A 22,307-nucleotide genomic window follows, 5' to 3' on the forward strand; every position below is an offset into this window, starting at 1 on the left:
AAGTCAAAGTTTCCAGGCCCCTTGGAAAGCTATTGAAGTAATACAGGTGAGAAATGAAGGTGGTTGAAGCAGGTGCACTTGAGAAAAGACAGGATTTGATGACAGATTGCCTGGTGTGGGTATTAGCAAGAGAGCAATCAAGAACTATCTAGGTTTTTGGTTTGCAGCTAGGTAGATCATGCTGTCATTTCATGAGATGAGGAATGCAGAGTTAGGCAGGGTGAGTGAGAGTTCCATATTAGAAATATTAACTTTGAAATGCCTGTTAGGTACCCAAGTGAAGATGTGAAGTTGGCAGTTGCATGGATGTACTAATGCATAGCACACAAAGTCAGAGCAGGAGCTCTGCATTTGGCAGTTGTTCCTGTATAAATGGATGTCTGTAGAGAAGAAAAGGCCTTGGGCACTTCAGGAAGAGAGATTAGGCAGAAGAGGAGGCCCCAGCCAAGAAAACGAAGATGGAGCAGCCAGTGAGATAGAAGAAAAACCAGGGAAATGTGGGATACTATAAGCCAAGGGAGGTGGGTGTTTTGGAAAGTATGGAGTGGACCACTGTGACCCATGCGGCTGAGAGACTGAGTAAAATAAGAACGAAGAAGTGAGGTGACCTTTGGATGTGGCAACATTCCAGGCTGTAGTAACCTTGATTAAAGCAGCTTCATTAGCATGGGGTGAGGGCAGTGGGCTGGGGAAACAGCATGAGTACTGGAATGGGAGCTTAGCGTTACAGGCAGTTAAGTTTGATGGTGATTGTCTTTTTGCAGTGTTTTCCCCCCTCAACAGATATTCCTTTCCACCTCAGGAACTCCCTGACTCCTAATTTTAAGCCCATCCGTCATTGCCCAAACCCCATTCCCTCCTTTAAAAGCTGACTTCTTACCTCTCCTGGAAGACTGGAGCTTGATCACCCCCAAGAGCCATCCTAGACACTTGAGTACAAGAGGCTCATTTACCTCGCCAGTGGTGGGAGAAGTGGGAAGACAGGTTCAGTAATAGCCTGGCTATTGGTCAATGACTTCAGATACAAAGAGGTTAATTGTTTTAAATTACGGTAATAAACTTTATTTTTTAAGAGCAGTTTTAGGATCATAGCAAAACTGATCAGAAAGTAGAGTTCCCATATACCCCCTCTCCACACATACATACCTCCCTCACTATTGATGTCCTACACCATAGTGTAGGACACTATACTATAGTATAATGTAGGTACATTTGTTACAATCCATGAACCTGTATTGACACATCATCAGTCACCTGAAGCCCATAGTTTACATTAGGGTTCACTCTTGGTGTTGTACATTCTATGGCTTTTGACAATTATGTAATGACATGTATCCACCTTATACTATTAATATCATACGGAATACTTTCACTTCCCAGAAGTCCTCTCTGCTCTGCCTATTCATCCCTCCGTCCCCACTAACCCCTGACATCTATACTGTCTCCATAGTTTTGCCTTTTTCAGAATGTCATATAGTTGGAATCACACAGTGTGTAGCTTTTCAGATTGGCTTCTTTCACTTAGTAATATGCATTTCAGCTTCCTTCATGTCTTTTCACGACTTGATAACTCATTTCTGTTTACCACTGAATGACATTCCATTGTCTGGATGTACCACAGTTTTTTTTGTCCATTCACCTACTGAAGGACGTCTTGGTTGCTTCCAAGTTTGGGCAATTTTGAATAATGGTGCCATAAACATCCTTGTTCAGGTTTTGTGTTTAACTCATTTGAATAGATACCAAGGAATTTGATTGCTGGATCATATGGTAAGTGGCTTTCAAAGTGCCTGTACCATTTTGCATTCCCACCAGCAATAAATGAGAGTTGCTCCTGTTGCTCTACACCCTCACCAATATTTGGTGTTGTCAATACTTTGGGCTTTTGCCATCCTAATAAGCATACAGTGGTATCTCGTTGTTGCTTTAATTTGCATTTCCTGATGATATATGATGCATATAAGCATCTTTTCATATGTTTATTTGCCATCTGCATGTTTTCTTCAGTGAGGTGTCTATTTAGACCTTTTGCCCACTTTTTAACTGGGCTGTTTCTTTTCTTACTGTTGAGGTTTTTTTTGTTTATTTTTTAAATTTATTTATTTATTTATTTATTTTTGGCTGTGTTGGGTCTTCGTTTCCGTGCGAGGGCTTTCTCTAGTTGCGGCGAGCGGGGACCACTCTTCATCGCGGTGCGCGGGCCTCTCACTATCGCGGCCTCTCTTGTTGCGGAGCACAGGCTCCAGATGCGCAGGCTCAGTAGTTGTGGCTCACAGGCCCAGTTGCTCCGCGGCATGTGGGATCTTCCCAGACCAGGGCCCGAACCCGTGTCCCCTGCACTGGCAGGAAGACTCTCAACCACTGCACCACCAGAGAAGCCCCTTACTGTTGAGTTTTAAGAGTTGTTTGTATTGTAGGGGATTGGCATATGGCAATCCAAAATATACCTCTTTGGCATAAAGATTATTTTTAGCCTAAGGCAATTAAGAAGAAGCAGACATATGAAAAAATCCCTTGCCCTCCACCTCTCTACCAAGAAAGGCAGGATGATTCCTAATCACCAGAGACAACTGGAGACTCTTACCAGTCCAGAGACACTGAGAGGAATCTGCATAACAAGGATTACTAAAAACAGCCCTTATCTTCCAATAGTTTCTCCCATATATTTACTTTTCCACTGTTTGCCACCCCTAAAAGCCTTAGCCCCTTTTTCTTTATCTTGTCACTTCTCCACAAACTTATTGTTCTTTATTTAAATGCTAGACAAGCTCCAGGTTCTAACCACCCCTTTGAGTTACTCATCACTGAGGTGTCTCCCCTGTGTAAGCATGACACACATTAATAAAGTGTTCATTTTTTATTGTTAATCTGGCTTTCATCAGTTTAATTTCTAGGGTCCCAGGCACAGAACCTAAGAGGGCAGAGGAAAAAGAAGTTTTATTCCTCCCCTACAGTTCATTTTGGATAACAGTCCTTTGTCAGATATGTTTTTCACAACTATTTTCTCCCAGTCTATGGCTTGTCTTCTAATTCTCTTGACAGTGTCTTTCACAGAGCAGAAGTGTTTAATTTAATAAAGTATGGCTCGTCAGTTTTTTTCTTTCATGGATTGTGTCCTTAGTGTTGTATCTAAAAAGTCATCGCCATACCCAAGTTCATCTAGGTTTTCTCCTATGTTCTCTTCTAGGAGTTTTAGAGTTTTGCATTTTATGTTTAAGTCTGTAATTTATTTTGAGTTAAATTGTTTGTGAAGGGTGTAAGGTCTCTGTGTAGATATATTTTTTGCACATGGATATCTTAGCTTAACGTTTCAAAAATAGGTTGTTTTTCTTGATTATAAAGCACATGCTCACTGTAGAAATTTCCTAAAAGACAGGCAAATATAAAGAAGACAATTGAAATCATGACTGTTAACACCTTGATGAATTACTGATTAGTCCTTTTCAACATGCATTTCAACATTCTTCACTATGCTTCTTTCATTTTGACATTATAATGTGACCACTTTCCTTAGGTAATTAAAAAACTCTTTGTAAGTAGCATTTTAATAGATGTATTTTGCCTAGGTAGATCAGATATTATCATTTACTTAATTTTCCTATTGTTGGCATTTTTATTTCTAGCTCTTATCATAATGCTGTGATGAACATCTTTGTATGGAAAGCTTTTCTCCCCTTCTGGGTTTCAAGTTCTTTCCTTAGGATAGAGCCCTATCAGTAGATTTATGGAATCAGAGGGTGAAAAAAATAATATTAGAGCTCTTAATGCATAATGTCAAATTGCTTTCTAGGAATCTTGTACCAGTTTACAATCCCATTAGTGCCTATCTCCACTAAATTCTTACCACTATTAAACACTGTCTTTTAAAAACCTTTCATAATTTGATAGGTGTAAAATCATATCCCATTGCTGTAATTGACATTTCATTGATTACTAATGAGGTTGAACAAATGTTACTCAAATATTCATTTGTTAGCCATTTGTGGTAAATTTTATTTATAAATTATACGGTTATGAACTTGCTAATTTAAGCCACTGTTTCACCCAAGTTGCATGATGTTTGTTGGTTTGTTTTTAGGAAAACTGGAACAGCTTACATAAGAAAGATATTGCAACATAACACTCCTGAAGGATTTTTGTCGTCAGTTATTGCAGAAATTATAGACCCTTTTGGAATAGAGGAAGTGCATGAAAGCTCTTGTTTGTCTAGTTCCCTTTCCATTAATCAAGCTGGAAATTTCTCCTATAAGCTTAGTCTTCAATTACAAAGTACGTGTAGTAATATATCTCTCTGATGGCTGGGGAAAATGCGAAATTATCTTTTGGGAAGAGTGTTCATGCTCTTTTATAGAACAACAGATTTCAAAATTTAGTCCAATTGGTAATCTACAGAAGTCTACATATACTTAGATTCCTGGAGGAATTCTTTATTTCTAATATAATGAAACCTAGCTATCACTTCATTGATATTTCATCAATAGTAACACCTATCATTTATTTCTATAATATGATGTTATTTTGTCTTAAACCGTGCTCAGGAACAGTGAGAAAAGTCAAGAAGTCCAGACTTTACCCTACATAATGAAATAATTTTGAATCACTGTCATGTAGCATATTTCTATTTCAAAGGATTATATGATAGATACATAGCAAAAGTTAGCATAGTTTATTGCAAGGATTTGGGTTTTACTCTGAGTAAATGAGCCTTTGGAGTGTTTTGAGCAGAAAGTGACATGATTGAACTAGCTGTTCTGTTGAGAACAGACTGGGCATGTGACAGAGAGAGGGCAAGAAAGAAAGCAGAGAAATCAGTTAAGAGGCTATTGCAATAATCAGGTGAGAGATCATATTAAATGTAAGATGTCTGTTACTCATCCAAGTGGAAAAATAAGGTAGATATATAGAAAGACAAGTCTGGAGTTCAGGAAAGACCTCTGGACTGGAGAAATACATTTGAGCAGTCAGAAGGAGGAGAGAGAAAGGAGCAGAAAAATTATTTGAACAAATAATGGCTGAAAACTTCTATAACCTGGGGAAAGAAACAGACATCCAGATCCAGGAAGCCTATAGAGTTCCAAATAAGATGAACCCAGGGAGACCCACACCAAGACACATTATAATTAAAGTGTCAAAAGTTAAAGACAAGAAGAGAATCTTAAAAGTGGCAAGAGAAAAATAACTTGTTACCTACAGTAGAACCCCCCCATAAGACTATCAGCAGATTTTTCAACCGAAACTTTGCACATCAGAAGGGAATGACATGATATAGTCGAAGTGCTGAAAGAAAAAAATTGCCAACCAAGTATATCTATCTACCAGCAACGTTGTCATGGAGAATTGAAGGAGAGATAAAGAGTTTTCCAGACAAGCAAAAACCAAACGAGTTCATCATCCTAGACTGGCTTTACATGAAATGTTACAGGAATTTCTTTAAGGTGAAACAAAAGAGAGCTAATCAGTAACAGGAAAATATGTGAAAGTATAAATTTCACTGGTAAAGGCAAATATATAGTAAAATTTAGAATAATCTTATGTTGTAAATGTGGTAGTTAATCACTTATAAAGCTAGTATGAAAGTTAAAGACAAAGGTAGTAAAAAAAACTACCTACAATGATTAGTTAATGGGTACACAAGATAAAAATATGTAAATTGTGATATCAAAAACATAAATTGGGGGGGTAGAAATGTAGAGCCCTAGAATGCATTCAAACTTAAGTTGTTATCAACTTAAAATAGACTATTATAAATATAAGTTGTTTTATGTAAGCCCAGTGGTAACCACAAAGCAAAAACCTATAGCAGATACACAAAATAAACAGGAATCTAAGCCACTACAGATAACCACAGAAAATCATCAAATCACAAAGAAAGAGAGCAAAAGAAGAAAGGAACAGAGAAAGTATAAAACACCTAGGAAACAATTAACAAACTGCCAATAAGTACATACCTATCCACCTTAATATATAAGGTGGTATGTATTCAGCCTTAACATGTTAACATATACGTTCTTTGGTGCAGGTATGTATTTATCCACCAGTAAATACATACCTTCGCCTTCCCTGGTGGTGCAGTGGATAAGACCCTGTGCTCCCGATGCAGGGGGCCCAGGTTCGATCCCTGGTCAGGGAACTAGAGCCCACATGCATGCTGCAACTACGAGTTCACATGCCACAAGTAAGGAGCCCCCATGCCACATCTAAGGAGCTGGTGAGCCACAACTAAGGAACCCTGGAGCTGCAACTAAGACTCAGTGCAACCAAATAAATAAATATTTTTAAAAAAAGACAGACAATAAAAATTGTTGGGGAGGATGTGTAGAAAAGGGAATCCTTGTGCACTGTTGGTGGGAATGTAAATTGGTGCAGTCACTATGGAAGACAACATAAAGGTTCCTCAAAAAATTAGAAATAGAACTACCATATGATCAAGCAGTTCCACATCTGAGTATTTATCCAAAGAAAATGAGCATGCTAACTTGAAAAGATATATACTCCCCCTTGTTCATTGCAGCATTATTTACAGTAGCCAAGATATAGAAGCAACCTGTGTCCATTGATAGATGAATGGATAAAGAAAATTGAGTTTGTGTGTATATATATATATATATATATAGAGAGAGAGAGAGAGAGAGAGAGAGTAAAATATTATTCAACCATAAAAAAGGAGGAAATCTTGCCACTTGCAACAACATGGATGAATTTTGAGGGCATTATTGTGAGATAAGTCAGACAGAGAAAGACAAATACTGTATGACGTCACTTATATGTGAAATCTAAAAACAAGCAAACAACAAATAAATAAACTCAGAATAGATTGGTAGTTGCCAGAGGTGGGGGTTCGGTGAAGGGATCAAAAGATATAAACTTGTAATTATAAAATAAATAAGTCATAGGAATGTAATGTAAAACATGGTGACTATAGCTAACACTGTGTTGTATATTTCAAAGTTGTTAAGAGAGTAGATCTTAAAAGTTTTCCTCACAAGAAAAAAAGTTGTAACTGTGTGTGGTGACGGACGTTAGCTAGATTTTTGTGGTTATTATTTTGCAATATGTACAAATATCGAATTGTGTTGTACACCTGAAACTAATGTTATATATCAATTATATCTCAAAAAGGGGGGGGGGGAATCAAGTGGTCAGCATATATGATAGTTAATGCTATGAGATCAGATGAGATCACTGGGAAAGCTAATGTAGGTACAGAAACGAAAAAGTCTGAGGTCCAACAGTTAGTGGTCAGAGAACAGGAAGACCAGATGGTCTGCTAGGAGAAGAACTAAGAGAGTGTGTCTCAGAAACCAAGTGAAGAAGGTACTTCAAGAAGGAGGGAATGATGCTGTGCTACATGCTGCCAAGAGGTGAGGTAAGGTGAGGAGAGAAAACTGCCCAGTGGATCTGTGTCAAGTCATTGGTAACCTTGATAAAAGCTGTTGTTGGGTGGAGTCATGTAGACAAAAGTCTGATTGGGTTAGGTTTAAAAACTTATGAGAGGCGAGGAATTGAAGATAGTGAATAAAGGCAGCCCTTTCAGGGAATTTCACAATGAAGGGGAGGAGAGAGATGATGTGGTAGTTGGAGGGATTGTAGGAAAGGATTTTTGTTGGTTTGTTGAAATGGGAAAAATTAGAGCGTGTGTGCATAATAAAGGGAACTATGAGATTCTCTTCTGACTACTTCTACTTATTTTTTCAGAACGAGGTGAGTATCATTGTTGACATGTTTCAAAAACATTTAAAATGATGACTTCCCTCTCCTTCAAACAGCCATCTTTTGGCTTCCCTCATATCCTCTCTGATGGATTTTCTCCAATCATTTCTTCTTTGTCTCCTTTGTGGAGTTTTTTTTTCCTTCCCATTTTTACATGATGGTGTTCCTTATGGTCCTGCCCTCAAGCCTCTTTTCTTCTAAATCTTCATGCTCTTCTTAAGCAATCAATTATTCATTTATTCAACAAATATTTATTGAGCATCTGCTATGTAATAGGCAGACCTTTAGGCCCTAGGGAAAACACTAGCTACATTATCCTTCTCTTATAAAATCACAGTAAAGACTCTGGGTTATTAAGGCTCTTACCAGTTCTATGGTAAAGAAATCAGATTTCTTATAATTACTTAGCCCTATGTGGTTTTTTTCTGCTGAGAATTTTATAGAACTAGTTTCACAGTAAAAACTGTGCTTGGCATATTTGCAATACACTTTCTACAAAATAATTTGAATTATAACCTGAAATCTGGCAAATGTATCCTCTAGTTAAGACCATAATTTAAAAACTCAACTAGTGTATTCCTCAGTTATGTCCACCAGTATTGCTTGCAGAACATTGGCTGTTTTATTTTATACCAAATCATTCCTGTTTTAGCTTCAGGTGTTACTTCCTCATTTCAAGATTCGGATATAGAAAAGACTGTGGTGATTCCTGGTTACAGCAGCTTCCTGATCACAAGGATTTTAGATAATGAGAATGCTTTAGCTATCGCTACCATGCCTGAAACAGTACCCCACAATATGACCTTTCTAAAAGGCTCCTGGTTCTTATACAACTTTGGACAAAGGGATGGACGAACATGGAACATACATTCAAAACCATGTAATTACTGGTTTCAACAACATGATGATTCACTATCCCTCAATGTCCTGAAATACATTGATCTGGGGAAATCTCATGCTTTAAAAATTAAAGTCATACCTAATACAAAAGGTAAGTTTATTTTTATTGGGAAATATCAAAAGGAGATGTTATTGCTTTTCTTGAATGTAAAATATACTCTTTGATATTTCCTTTATCTTTGGTTTCTGTAGTAGGTGGCATTCTACCAATAACAGTATTAGTTCTAATTATTGAGCACTTATGCAAAGCTCTGTATTAAATGATTTTTTAATTCATTTTAAAATTTAATGTTTATAACAACCCTAAAAGGCTAGATTATAATCCTTATTTTATAAATAAGCTTAAATTATCAGCCCAAATAGACACAGGATTTTAGTTTAGGTTTTTGCTGCCCTCTGAATAGAAAACATTATAATTACCTTGGTGGTGTTATAATCATTTCAAGTATTTTTTTTAAGCCAAAAAAAAAAAAAGACTTTTAAATAGAATTCTATACTTTTCTCCATTTTTCAAGGTATTTATTTATTACAAAACTAATATAAAACTTACTAAAAATGATGGGGAAATGGCATATTGGAAAGAAATAAAACAAAAAATTTTAGTAAATTACTGAGCTAGAAATTGAGGGGAAAATATGGAAGGAAGGGGAGGGAAAATAGAAAATCCTGTCACCAGAAATGAAAAGGGAACTCAAAGTCGAAAAAATTAGCTAATATGTGGCTCCTGGAAGGTTTTGAGGCTCAGACATGGGCCATATAGGCAGTGGGATGAATTTTAATGCCCAAGCATTGGTAGAAGATGTAGACCTTTAGACATTTCTACCTTGTGGTAGGAAGTTGGAAATGAGAACATTAAGTAAAGCTGGAACCATCAAATCATGAAGGGTGAAGAGAGGATAAGGAAAACACTACCCAACAACTCAAAGAAAGAGGTAGGGAGATTGTCATCTCCACGGGACTCAAAGAATTTCTTGTAAAAAACCCAAACTCCAAGACTGTGTAACACCTAGACGCTACCCACCAAATACAAGAATCCCAAACTGAGACATCATTACAATGCCTGGGTCCCAGCATAAGGAAGCACAAAACCCTCTGTAGGAATACTTTCATAAACAAGGTAACTTGGAATTCCACAGAAAAATCAATCTTCATGAACATAAATTGAGGAAAAGAATTTTAAAACCATGTAAGGAAATGACCCAACATAAGAGAAGCTCAACAAGCATAGGAAACAAAGTTTTAATCTTGAGTTAATGGAAAAATCAGAAAGACACTATAAAAACAATTGTAAAGTATAAAATATGTAAAACTCTTAAAGAGATAAAAGAAAGCATATGAACCATAATGAAAGGACAAAACACTATTTTAAAAAAAAAGCTTATTTGAAAAACATAACCAAGTGCAATTTATAAAAATGAAAATTATAGGCTTTGAAAAAAATTGGAGACATGTATTTCTATTTCCGTCAGTATTGTGGACTAAATATTCTGAAAAAACTTCTTTCTGAAACCCTTAGAACTTTCTCTTTGATTATATGACTAATTGTCCATATTTCCTTCAAGTAATTTTAGGGTTTTAATTTTATGGCTTTAACTTTCCATCTAATTATTTAATTTATCTACACTTTGTTTTGGTGTATTACAGGTGGTTAGGTAGTTGTTCCAACATCACTTATTGAATAATGTATTTTTTCTTCACTGATTTTTAAAAACAATGCAACTTACCTATTATTTTGACCATTTCTGGGTTTTAAAAATTCTGTTCCTTTGTTATTTCTCTGTATTCCAGTACAAATCCCAAATGTTCTAACTATTTTAGCTTTAATTGTATTTAACAACTAATTTGTTATATTTTAAACTTGTTCAGTTTGAAGAAACAAATAATAATCAGCAAATCAACTCAGTTGCCTCTTTGAAGAAAAACCTAGTCCATGCTATTCAAGATGTGGTCCCTGGACCAGCTTCATTGGCATCACCTGGGTGCTTGTAAGAAATGCACAGTCTTTGGTGGTTGCATACAAATTTTAGGGTTTTCTTTTGTATTTCTGCGAAAAATGACAATGGAATTTTGATAGGAATTACAATCAATCTGTAGATTGCTTTAGGTGGTATGGACACTTTAACAGTATTAATTCTTCCAATTCATGAACATGAGATGTCTTTCAGCTTATTTGTGTCATCTTCAGTTTCTTTCACTGGTGTCATAGTTTTCAGTGCACATGTCTTTCACCTCCTTGGTTACATTTATTCCTAATACTTTGTTCTTTTTGATGGTGCTATAAATGGGGTCGTTTTCTTAATTTCTCTTTCAGCTACTTCATTGCTAGTGTATAGAAACACAACTGATTTTTCTGCATTGATTTTTTTTTTAATTTTTATTTATTTTTATTTATTTTATGGCTGTGTTGGGTCTTCGTTTCTGTGCGAGGGCTTTCTCTAGTTGTGGCAAGCGGGGGCCACTCTTCATCGCGGTGCGCGGGCCTCTCACTATCGCGGCCTCTCTTGTTGCGGAGCACAGGCTCCAGACGCGCAGGCTCAGTAGCTGTGGCTCACGGGCCCAGTTGCTCTGCGGCACGTGGGATCTTCCCAGACCAGGGCTCGAACCCGTGTCCCCTGCATTGGCAGGCAGATTCTCAACCACTGCGCCACCAGGGAAGCCCTGCATTGATTTTTTATCCTGCAACTTTGCTGAAACTTTTTATTCTAACAGTGTTTTGGTAGAGCCGTTAGGGTTTTCTAAATATAATATTCTGTCATCTGCAAACAGACACAATTTTACTTCTTCCCTTCTGATTTGGATGCCTTTTTTTCTTTCCTAATTGCTCTGGGTAAGTCTTCCAGTACTGTGTTGAGTAGAAGTGGTGAGAGGGAACATCCTTGTCTTGTTCTTCATCTTAGAGGAAAAGCTTTAAGCTTGAGTATGATAAGTATGAGTCTGATGTTAGCTATGGACTTGTCACATATGGCCTATATTGTGTTGAAGGACATTCCTTCTAAACCTAATTTGTTGAGAGTTTTATTCATGAATGGATGTTGAATTTTGTCAAATGCTTTTTCTATATCTGTTGAGATAATAATTTTTATCTTTCGTTCTGTTAATGTGGTGTATTCACATTAAAGACCCTGAGTAGCCAAAGCAATGTTGAGAAAGAACAAAGCTGGAGGAAGCACACTTCTTAATTTCAAACTCTATTACAAAGCTATATTAACCAAAACATTATGGTAATGTCATAAAAACAGACATATAAACCAATGGAACAGAGTAGAGATCCCAGAAATAAACCCATGCATACACAGTCAACTAAGTTTTGACAAGGGAGCCAATGGGGAAAGAATAGTCTCTTCAATAAATGGTGTTGGGAAAACTGGACAACCATGTGCAAAAGAATAAAACTGGACCCCTAACTTACACCACTCACAAAAATTAATTCAAAATGGATTAAAGACTTAAATGTAAGACTTGAAACCATAAAAATCCTAGAAAAAAAAAAACATAAAGGAAAAACCCCCTTGACATTGGTCTTGGCAATGATTCTTTTTGGATGTGATACCACAAGCAAAGGAAATAAAAGCAAAAGTAAACAAATGGAACTATATCAAACTAAAAAACTTTTGCACAGCAAAGGAAACAAAAAACAAAATGAGAAGGCAATCTTCAATAAGTGGTGCTGGGAAAACTGGACAGCTACATATAAAAGAATGAAATTAGAACACTCCCTAACACCATACACAAAAATAAACTCAAAATGGATTAAAGACCTAAATGTAAGTCCAGACACTATCAAACTCTTAGAGGAAAACATAGGCAGAACACTCTATGACATAAATCACAGCAAGATCCTTTTTGACCCAACTCCTAGAGAAATGGAAATAAAAACACAAATAAACAAATGGGACCTAATGAAACTTAAAATCTTTTGCACAGCAAAGGAAACCATAAACAAGACCAAAAGACAACCCTCAGAATGGGAGAAAATATTTGCAAATGAAGCAACTGACAAAGGATTAATCTCCAAGATTTACAAGCAGCTCATGCAGCTCAATAACAAAAAAAACAAACAACCCAATCCAAAAATGGGCAGAAGACCTAAATAGACATTTCTCCAGAGAAGATATGCAGATGGCCAACAGACACATGAAAGAATGCTCAACATCATTAATCATTAGAGAAATGCAAATCAAAACTACAATGAGGTATCATCTCACACCGGTCAGAATGGCCATCATCAAAAAATCTACAAACAATAAATGCTGGAGAGGGTGTGGAGAAAAGGGAACTCTCTTGCACTGTTGGTGGGAATGTAAATTGATACAGCCACTATGGAGAACAGTATGGAGGTTCCTTAAAAAACTAAAAATAGAACTACCATATGACCCAGCAATCCCACTACTGGGCATATACCCTGAGAAAACCATAATTCAAAAAGAGTCATGTACCAAAATGTTCATTGCAGCTCTATTTACAATAGCCAGGACATGGAAGCAACCTAAGTGTCCATCATCGGATGAATGGATAAAGAAGATGTGGCACACATATACAATGGAATATTACTCAGCCATAAAAAGAAATGAAATGGAGGTATTTGTAATGAGGTGGATGGAGTTAGAGTCTGTCATACAGAGTGAAGTAAGTCAGAAAGAGAAAAACAAATACAGTATGCTAACACATATATATGGAATCTAAGGGGAAAAAAAAGGTCATGAAGAACCTAGTGGCAAGATGAGAATAAAGACACAGACCTACTAAAGAATGGACTTGAGGATATGGGGAGGGGGAGGGGTGAGATGTGACAGGGTGAGAGAGTGTCATGGACATATATACACTACCAAATGTAAAATAGATAGCTAGTGGGAAGCAGCCACATAGCACAGGGAGATCAGCTCGGTGCTTTGTGACCGCCTGGGGGGGTGGGATGGGGAGGGTGGGAGGGAGAGAGATGCGGGAGGGAGGAGATATGGGAACGTGTGTATATGTGTAGCTGATTCACTTTGTTATAAAGCAGAAACTAACACACCATTGTGAAGCAATTATACTTCAATAAAGATGTTTAAAAAAAAAAAAAAAAGAAGATGTGGCACATATATACAATGGAATATTACTCAGCCATAAAAAGAAACGAAATTGAATTATTTGTAGTGAGGTGGATGGACCTAGAGTCTGTCATACAAAGTGAAGTAAGTCAGAAAGAGAAAAACAAATACTGTATGCTAACACATATATATGGAATCTAAAAAAAAAAAAGTTCATGAAGAACCTAGGGGCAAGACGGGAATAAAGACACAGACCTACTAGAGAATGGACTTGAGGACACGGGGAGGGAGAAGGGTAAGCTGGGACAAAGTGAGAGAGTGGTAGTATATATATGGACATATAAACACTACCAAATGTAAAATAGATAGCTAGTGGGAAGCAGTTGCATAGCACAGGGAGATCAGCTCAGTGCTTTGTGACCAGCTAGAAGGATAGGGAGGGTGGGAGGGAGGGAGAAGCAAGAGGGAAGAGATATGGGATATATGTATATGTATAACTGATTCACTTTGTTATAAAGCAGAAATTAACACACCATTGTAAAGCAATTATACTCCAATAAAAACGTTAAAAAAAAAAGAAAAGGCAACATATAGAGTGGGAGAAAATATTTGCAAACCATATATCTGATAAGGGGTTAGTATCTATAATATAAAAGGAACTCATACAGCTCAATAGCAAACAAACAAATAATCCAATTAAAAATGTGTTAAGGACCTGAATAGACATTTCTCCAAAGATATGCAAATGGCCAACAGGTATATGGAAAGGTGTTCAATATCACTAATCATCAGGGAAATGCAAATCAAAACTATAATGAGCATTAATTTTGTATCCTGCTACTTTACCAAATTCATTGATTAGTTCTAGTTGTTTTCTGGTAGCATCTTTAGGATTCTATATGTATAGTATCATGTCATCCGCAAACAGTGACAGCTTTACTTCTTCTTTTCTGATTTGGATTCCTTTTATTTCTTTTTCTTTTCTGATTGCTGTGGCTAACACTTCCAAAACTATGTTGAATAATAGTGGTGAGAGTGGGCAACCTTGTCTTGTTCCTGATCTTAGTGGAAATGGTTTCAGTTTTTCACCATTGAGGACAATGTTGGCTGTGGGTTTGTCATATATGGCCTTTATTGTGTTGAGGAAAGTTCCCTCTATGCCTACTTTCTGCAGGGCTTTTATCATAAATGGGTGTTGAATTTTGTCAAAAGCTTTCTCTGCATCTATTGAGATGATCATATGGTTTTTCTCCTTCAATTTGTTAATATGATGTGTCACGTTGATTGATTTGCGCAGAAATCTCTTGCATTCCTATACACTAATGATGAAAAATCTGAAACTGAAATTAAGAAAACACTCCCATTTACCATTGCGACAAAAAGAATAAAATATCTAGGAATAAACCTACCTGAGGAGACAAAAGACCTGTATGCAGAAAATTATAAGACACTGATGAAAGAAAATAAAGATGATACAAATAGATGGAGAGATATACCATGTTCTTGGATTGGAAGAATCAACATTGTGAAAATGACTATACTACCCAAAGCAATCTATAGATTCAATGCAATCCCTTTCAAACTACCAATGGCATTTTTCACAGAACTAGAACAAAAAATTTCACAATTTGTATGGAAACTCAAAAGACCTGGAATAGCCAAAGCAATCTTGAGAAAGAAAAACAGAGCTGGAGGAATCAGGCTCCCTGTCTTCAGACTATATTACAAAGCTACAGTAATCAAGACAGTATGATACTGGCACAAAAACAGAAACATAGATCAATGGAACAGGATAGAAAGCCCAGAGATAAACCCACGCACATATGGTCAACTTATCTTTGATAAAGGAGGCAAGCATATACAGTGGAGAAAAGACAGCCTCTTCAATAAGTGGTGCTGAGAAAACTGGACAGGTACATGTAAAAGAATGAAATTAGAACACTCCCTAACACCATACACAAAAATAAACTCAAAATGGATTAAAGACCTAAATGTAAGTCCAGACACTATCAAACTCTTAGAGGAAAACATAGGCAGAACACTCTATGACATAAATCACAGCAAGATCCTTTTTGACCCAATTCCTAGAGAAATGGAAATAAAAACACAAATAAACAAATGGGACCTAATGAAACTTAAAATCTTTTGCACAGCAAAGGAAACCATAAACAAGACCAAAAGACAACCCTCAGAATGAGAGAAAATATTTGCAAATGAAGCAACTGACAAAGGATTAATCTCCAAGATTTACAAGCAGCTCATGCAGCTCAATAACAAAAAAACAAACAACCCAATCCAAAAATGGGCAGAAGACCTAAACAGACATTTCTCCAAAGAAGATATACAGATTGCCAACAGACACATGAAAGAATGCTCAACATCATTAATCATTAGAGAAATGCAAATCAAAACTACAATGAGATATCATCTCACACCAGTCAGAATGGCCATCATCAAAAAATCTACAAACAATAAATGCTGGAGAGGGTGTGGAGAAAAGGGAACCCTCTTGCACTGTTGGTGGGAATGTAAATTGATACAGTCACTATGGAGAACAGTATGGAGGTTCCTTAAAAAACTAAAAATAGAACTACCATATGACCCAGCAATCCCACTACTGGACATATACCCTGAGAAAACCATAATTCAAAAAGAGTCATGTACCAAAATATTCACTGCAGCTCTATTTACAATAGCCAGGACATGGAAGCAACCTAAGTGTCCATCATCGGATGAATGGATAAAGAAGATGTGGCACATATATACAATGGAATATTACTCAGCCATAAAAAGAAACGAAATGGAGGTATTTGTAGTGAGGTGGATGGAGTTAAAGTCTGTCATACAGAGTGAAGTAAGTCAGAAAGAGAAAAACAAATACAATATGCTAACACATATATATGGAATCTAAGGAAAAAAGAAAAAAAATAAGGTCATGAAGAGCCTAGTGTCAAGACGGGAATAAAGACACAGATCTACTAGAGAATGGAGTTGAGGATATGGGGAGGGGGAGGGGTAAGATGTGACAGGGCGAGAGAGTGGCATGGACATATATACACTACCAAATGTAAAATAGATAGCTAGTGGGAAGCAGCCGCATAGCACAGGGAGATCAGCTCGGTGCTTTGTGATCACCTAGAGGGGTGGGATAGGGAGGGTGGGAGGGAGGGAGACGCAAGAGGGAAGAGATATGGGAACATATGTATATGTATAACTGATTCACTTTGTTATAAAGCAGAAACTAACACACCATTGTAAAGCAATTATACTCCAATAAAGATGTTTAAAAAAGAAAAACAAACAAACAAACTATAATGAGATATCACCTCACACCTGTTAGAATGGCTGTTATCAAATAGACAAGAGATAGTTAAGTGCTGGTGAGGATGTGGAGTAAAGGGAACCCTTTTGCACTCTTGGTAGGAATATAAATTTGTTCAGTCACTATGAAAAATAGTATGGAAGTTTCTCAAAAAAGTTAACAATAGAGCTACCATATGATCTAACAATCCCACTTCTCGGTATATATCTAAAGGAAACAAAATCAGTATCTTGAAGAGGTATCTGTACTCCCACTTTCATTGCAGCATTACTCACAATAGCCCAGGTATGGAAACAATGTAAGGGTCCTTCAACAGATGAATGGATAAAGAAATGTGGTATATATGCACAAAGAAATATTATACAGCCATAAAAAAGAAGGATGAACAACATGGATGAACCTGGAAGACATTATGCTGAGTGAAATAAGCCAGAGAAAGACAAGTAGTGTGTGATCTCACTCATATGTGGAATCTTAAAAAAAAAAATGCCTAACTCATAGAAATAGAGTGCTGGTTGCCAGGGGCTGGGGGATGGAGAAAATGGGCAGATGTTGGTCAAAGAGTACAAACTTCCAGTTATAAAATAAATGTCTTGGGGATATAATACATAGCACGATAGCTATAGTTAATAATACTGTACTGTATAGTTGAAATTTGCTAAAAGAGTAGATCTTAAGTGTTCCCACCACACACACACACACACACACACACACACACACACAATGTGAGGTGGTGGCTGTATTAATTAACTTAATTGTGGTAATCATTTCACAATGTATAAGTACAACAAATCTCCACATTATACACTTTAAAAATATACAATTTTATTTGTCAGTATACCTCAATAAAGGTATGAAGGGGACAGGATGTGGAATCTCAGCCCCCTCCTCAGAACTGTTAAGTCAGAATTGGCATTCTAACAAAATCCCCAGTTATAGTTTAGGAAGCACTGGCCAGATCACTTTGATTTAAGGGAAACTGCTAGAGCTGAGACTTGAGGCAACTTATTTACTACTCAGCTCTGATTTACTAATTAGCAAAGATGGCAGTTAGATTACATGGTCTTTCAAATCTCTCTTTCCATTAAATTTCTCAGTATGGAGAGATTGCAAACAGGGGCCCTGAAGGCAGGAAGTGGCCTAATGACATATTGTGTTAACTGCCTAGGGTTTTTCTCTTGGCAGCAACTGATTGACAGCCCTTTAAATTGAGCGTGTATTCTCAGTTTCTCTACTGAGTTAGCCAACTCAGTGTGACCAAGACTATCCAAGTGACTGCCTTCGAGAACCTGGCTGAGGAATGAGGGGTGGAGGGGAGCAATATTTCTTTGAAAAAGATTAGGAGAAAGTATTTGCAAAGTTAAATTTTTCTAAGAACCATTAAAGATAACTCTGTATAAATAGATTCTGTAGATGTTCTAGAATTCTGATCAGCCAGTCATTATGAAATTGCTTAAAATTTTCATGATTTCATGTTCACTCTTGGCTTTGTTTCCAAAGGTGTTCAAACACTTGAAATCCCACTACTGAAAGTAGTCATTGGAAACCCAAATTTGTTGGAAGTTAAAGTTGAAGGCTATTTTGATGGCACTGATAGTTATCTAATGGAAATTTCTGCAGCCAGCAAAACTTTACGTCAAGTAAGTTTTTCTTTAATTATTAAAAAATATCTATTGATTATAGAAAATTTAGAATATAAGCTAAGAAAAAGGAAAAATCATGCATAATCCTACCTATCAAGGATGACTAAACACTTTTAACATTTTGGGAATTACGAAAATGCTGTATGTGATAGAGATTTAAAAAGTGAGCTCTGGAAAAGACTACCTGAGTTAGTTTTCACTGCTGGTACTGTTTTTGTGAGCTTAGGAAAGTTACTTTACTCTAAGTTTCCTCATCTATAAAATGGAAGTGATACTAATAATACCTACCTCATAGGATTGTTTTGAGAATTAAATGTGATAATTCAGTTAGGCCATCTAAAACAATGTCTGGCACATAGAAAATGCTCAATCACTATGAATTTATAGTATTTTCCTTTTTTTCCCCCTAAAACTGGGAGAGCATTGTATATACATTTTTAAAAATTTGCTCCTTCCACTTAATTATATAGTTTAATCCTTTTATGTCAAATATTTTTCTGCAAATTCTACCATCTGTTTATCATGAAAATTTTCAGATATAGACAAAAGAAGAATTTCCATATACCTATTTCTCAAATTAAACAATAGTCAAGGTTTTGATACTTCTGTTTTATCATCTCTATTTAATTTTTTTTGGTTTATATTCTGACATACTTTTAAATGAATAGCAGACATTATGTCATTTCACTCCTATATGCTTCCATACATATCTCCAAAAAATATGTGTATTATCTCTCACATAACAAGAATGCCCTTATCATCCCTGAAATTTTTTAAACGAATTTTTTTTTGGTATCCTATAAAACCCAGTCCATAATCAAATTCCCCCAATTTTCTCAAAAAAAAAAAAGTTTAGGGTTGGTTTGTTAGAATTGGGATCCAAACAAGAGTCACACAGTATGTGGTTATTTATTAATCTCTTAAGTTTCTTTTAGTTTAAGGTAGGTATGACTCCATTTTCTTCCCCTGCCATTGAATTGTAGCAATTGAGTCAGTTATGTTGTAGAATCTCCAGTACTCTAGATTTTTCTGTTTACTTCCTTATTTCTTATTGAACTTGTGCCACCCCCCTCCTCCCACCCCAAATTTCCTTTATTAGTAGAACCCTGCTTAGATTCTGGTTCAATGTGTTTTAGCAAAAATTCATTAAAAATAGATTATTTTTAATGGCTTACAGAGTATAGAGATGGGGGAAAAACTACTAGAGTCTACTACATCAGTATAATTATTAGTATTTCTACATTTTTTAATTTCAAGAAGTACTTAAAAATTTCAAACAGAATTTATCAAATTTTGTTAATGTTTAATATCATGCAAGGTTCAAATATGGTTTTTGTACATAAATTTCTACTAAAAACATATCTTTGTGAAATACAGTGATTGCTAAGTGAGTATCTTCTTTTCAAAATGTATACCAATGGAAGTTATTTTACTTGTATTATCCAAGCAAATGTCAATGCTCATCAATGAATGAGGGAAGCCTTGCCATTCTAAGTTGGATTTACATCCAACTACATCCAATAATAGTGTTTATTTAATAATAAACACTTGATCCTTGCTCATTTCCAAATGTCACCCACAGGCAATTAGATTGGAATGTATTTCTTCCTGGAAAAGAATATGTCTTCTGTTAAGATTTGTCCTCAAACAGATCGTTATGATCAAACTTATGACTCTATTTCTGTTTTCTATTATCATTCTTTTTCTATTTCTTTTCATTTTTATTTTCTGTATTCTTTACTTGGGTACTGTGCTAGTTTGCCAGGGCTGCCATAACAAAATACTATGGACTGAGTGGCTTAAACAACAGAAATTTATTTTCTCACAGTTCCAAAGGCTAGAAGCCAAGATCAAGGCATTGGCAGGGTTGGTTTCTTCTAAGGCCTCTCTCCTTGGTCTGCAGATGGCTGTCTTCTCCCTGTGTCTTCACATGGTCTTCCCTCTGTGTGTGTCTGTTTTCAAATTTCCTGTTGTTACATGACACTCATCACATTGGATTAGAGCCTACCCTAATGATCTCATCTTAACTTTTGCCTCTTTAAAGGCCTTATCTCCAAATACAATCACATTCTGAGATACTGGAGGTTAAGACTTCAACATATGGAGTAGACACAGTTCAGCCGATAACAGTTACTTTAAATAACCTTCATTTATTTGGATATTTCCAGGGTTCAACTTCACTGGCGTTTATTGTCTGGGGAGCATCGACTGAGTGTCTTGTTACAACATTCGTGCCAACGTTGAAAAGCAGCTGTAGTTATCTCAAGTCTATGCATCACATTCCTAGTGAAATTATCCCATTGGAGGACTGGATCAGTGGAGTTCACATGGACAGTCAGGGTTTTAATATGATCAAAGTTTTGCCAGTAAGAAACCTAAGCAGATTGTTTGAAGGGTACCAGTGATAGATTACTTTTGTATGATCGGCTGGCCATTCGGTCTTAGCATTTCTTTCCTGAAATGCTCAAAACAACCCAGTTATTTTTCAATCCTCATGTCATTTGGAGGATATGATGACTAAAATGTGAGAACTTTCTGAAATAATGATTTTTCTTGGTAACTTAGTCTTATCATTATTAATATCACGTTTTATGCTATATTATGGTGGCATAATCTTGGGCTTTCACAATATATACAGTTATTTGCCCTTAAGTTGACTCATTCTCATCCTGAGCTGATATATCTTACAGGTCCCATTTCAATGTAATAACAATTTTAATTTTTGCCTTGTCAGACTCTGTGACTCTTTTAAAAATATCTTTGTTAACTTATTACTTATAATTTTCTTTGTGACAAAAAAATAACCAAACTTGAAGAATTATTTACTAAATATGTCACTAAGCCTCTTTATAAGGTGTTTAAACTTTATTGCATTGACTTTATGACAGCTACTTTAGGTTCTAAAACTTTTTTCACTTATTTACACGGTCCAAGTTGTATTACCATGGGTTGAGGGAGTGCTGGAGAAAGAGAAATTTACTTAAATACCAGGAGCTGAAAGTGAAATATTTGTTTTGAATGCTTTTCTAGAAAATCAAGATTTTTAAATGAAAGACTTAGTAAATAATAATGAACTTTACACTAACTTTGTTTAATCATTTTCAGATAAACTACAGGCCTCCCTCTAATATGGGAATAGCTATTCCACTTACAGATAATTTTTATCATGCAGATCCTAGCAAACCCATACCAAGAAATCTATTTCACAAGTCAAAGGTAAATATTTTTTCTGTAGATATACTAGTATTCATTTGAATTCAAGAAATCATTCAGTAAAATTACAGATGGACAGACCTAGCTGTGGAGATTAAATGAGAAGGTGCATTAATCATAATCCGCCCTGATAACATCACTACTTTTTCTCCTCCTCACCTTCCCTCTCCCCCTCCCCGCTCCATCTCCTCCCCCTCCCCTTCCCTCTCCTCCTCCCTCATTACTACTACTACTACTATTACTACTACTACTACTACTACTACTACTACTAATAATAATAATAATAATAATAATAATAATACTGCTATCCCTGTTCCTCCTACTACTTCTTTAGCCTTTTCTTCTCTTACTGCTACTCCTGGATACAGTTTTGGAACCAAGAGGTCTAAATGGACTTTTTCCCCTTGACCTCTCCCTAGCTCCCATTTGAATTTCAAAGAGCATAGGTAGAGTGAGAACATCGTTTTTTAAATGAAAGGGGCCTCAGAC

The 22,307-nt window shown here is 36.2% G+C and overlaps 1 protein-coding gene across 1 annotated transcript in view; it reads left to right on the forward strand.

Moving 5' to 3' along the window:
• Positions 1 to 22,307, forward strand: part of CATSPERB (cation channel sperm associated auxiliary subunit beta) — a 150,604-nt gene that overhangs the window by 92,896 nt on the left and 35,401 nt on the right. The window contains exons 18-22 of the mRNA XM_068547781.1: positions 4,079 to 4,269; positions 8,369 to 8,701; positions 18,463 to 18,602; positions 20,774 to 20,971; positions 21,711 to 21,821. Of these exons, the coding sequence (XP_068403882.1) occupies positions 4,079 to 4,269; positions 8,369 to 8,701; positions 18,463 to 18,602; positions 20,774 to 20,971; positions 21,711 to 21,821 (973 nt within the window). The remainder of the gene's footprint in view (positions 1 to 4,078; positions 4,270 to 8,368; positions 8,702 to 18,462; positions 18,603 to 20,773; positions 20,972 to 21,710; positions 21,822 to 22,307) is intronic.

Source organism: Eschrichtius robustus, chromosome 1, assembly GCF_028021215.1.
Source record: "Eschrichtius robustus isolate mEscRob2 chromosome 1, mEscRob2.pri, whole genome shotgun sequence".
NCBI lineage: Eukaryota > Metazoa > Chordata > Mammalia > Artiodactyla > Eschrichtiidae > Eschrichtius > Eschrichtius robustus.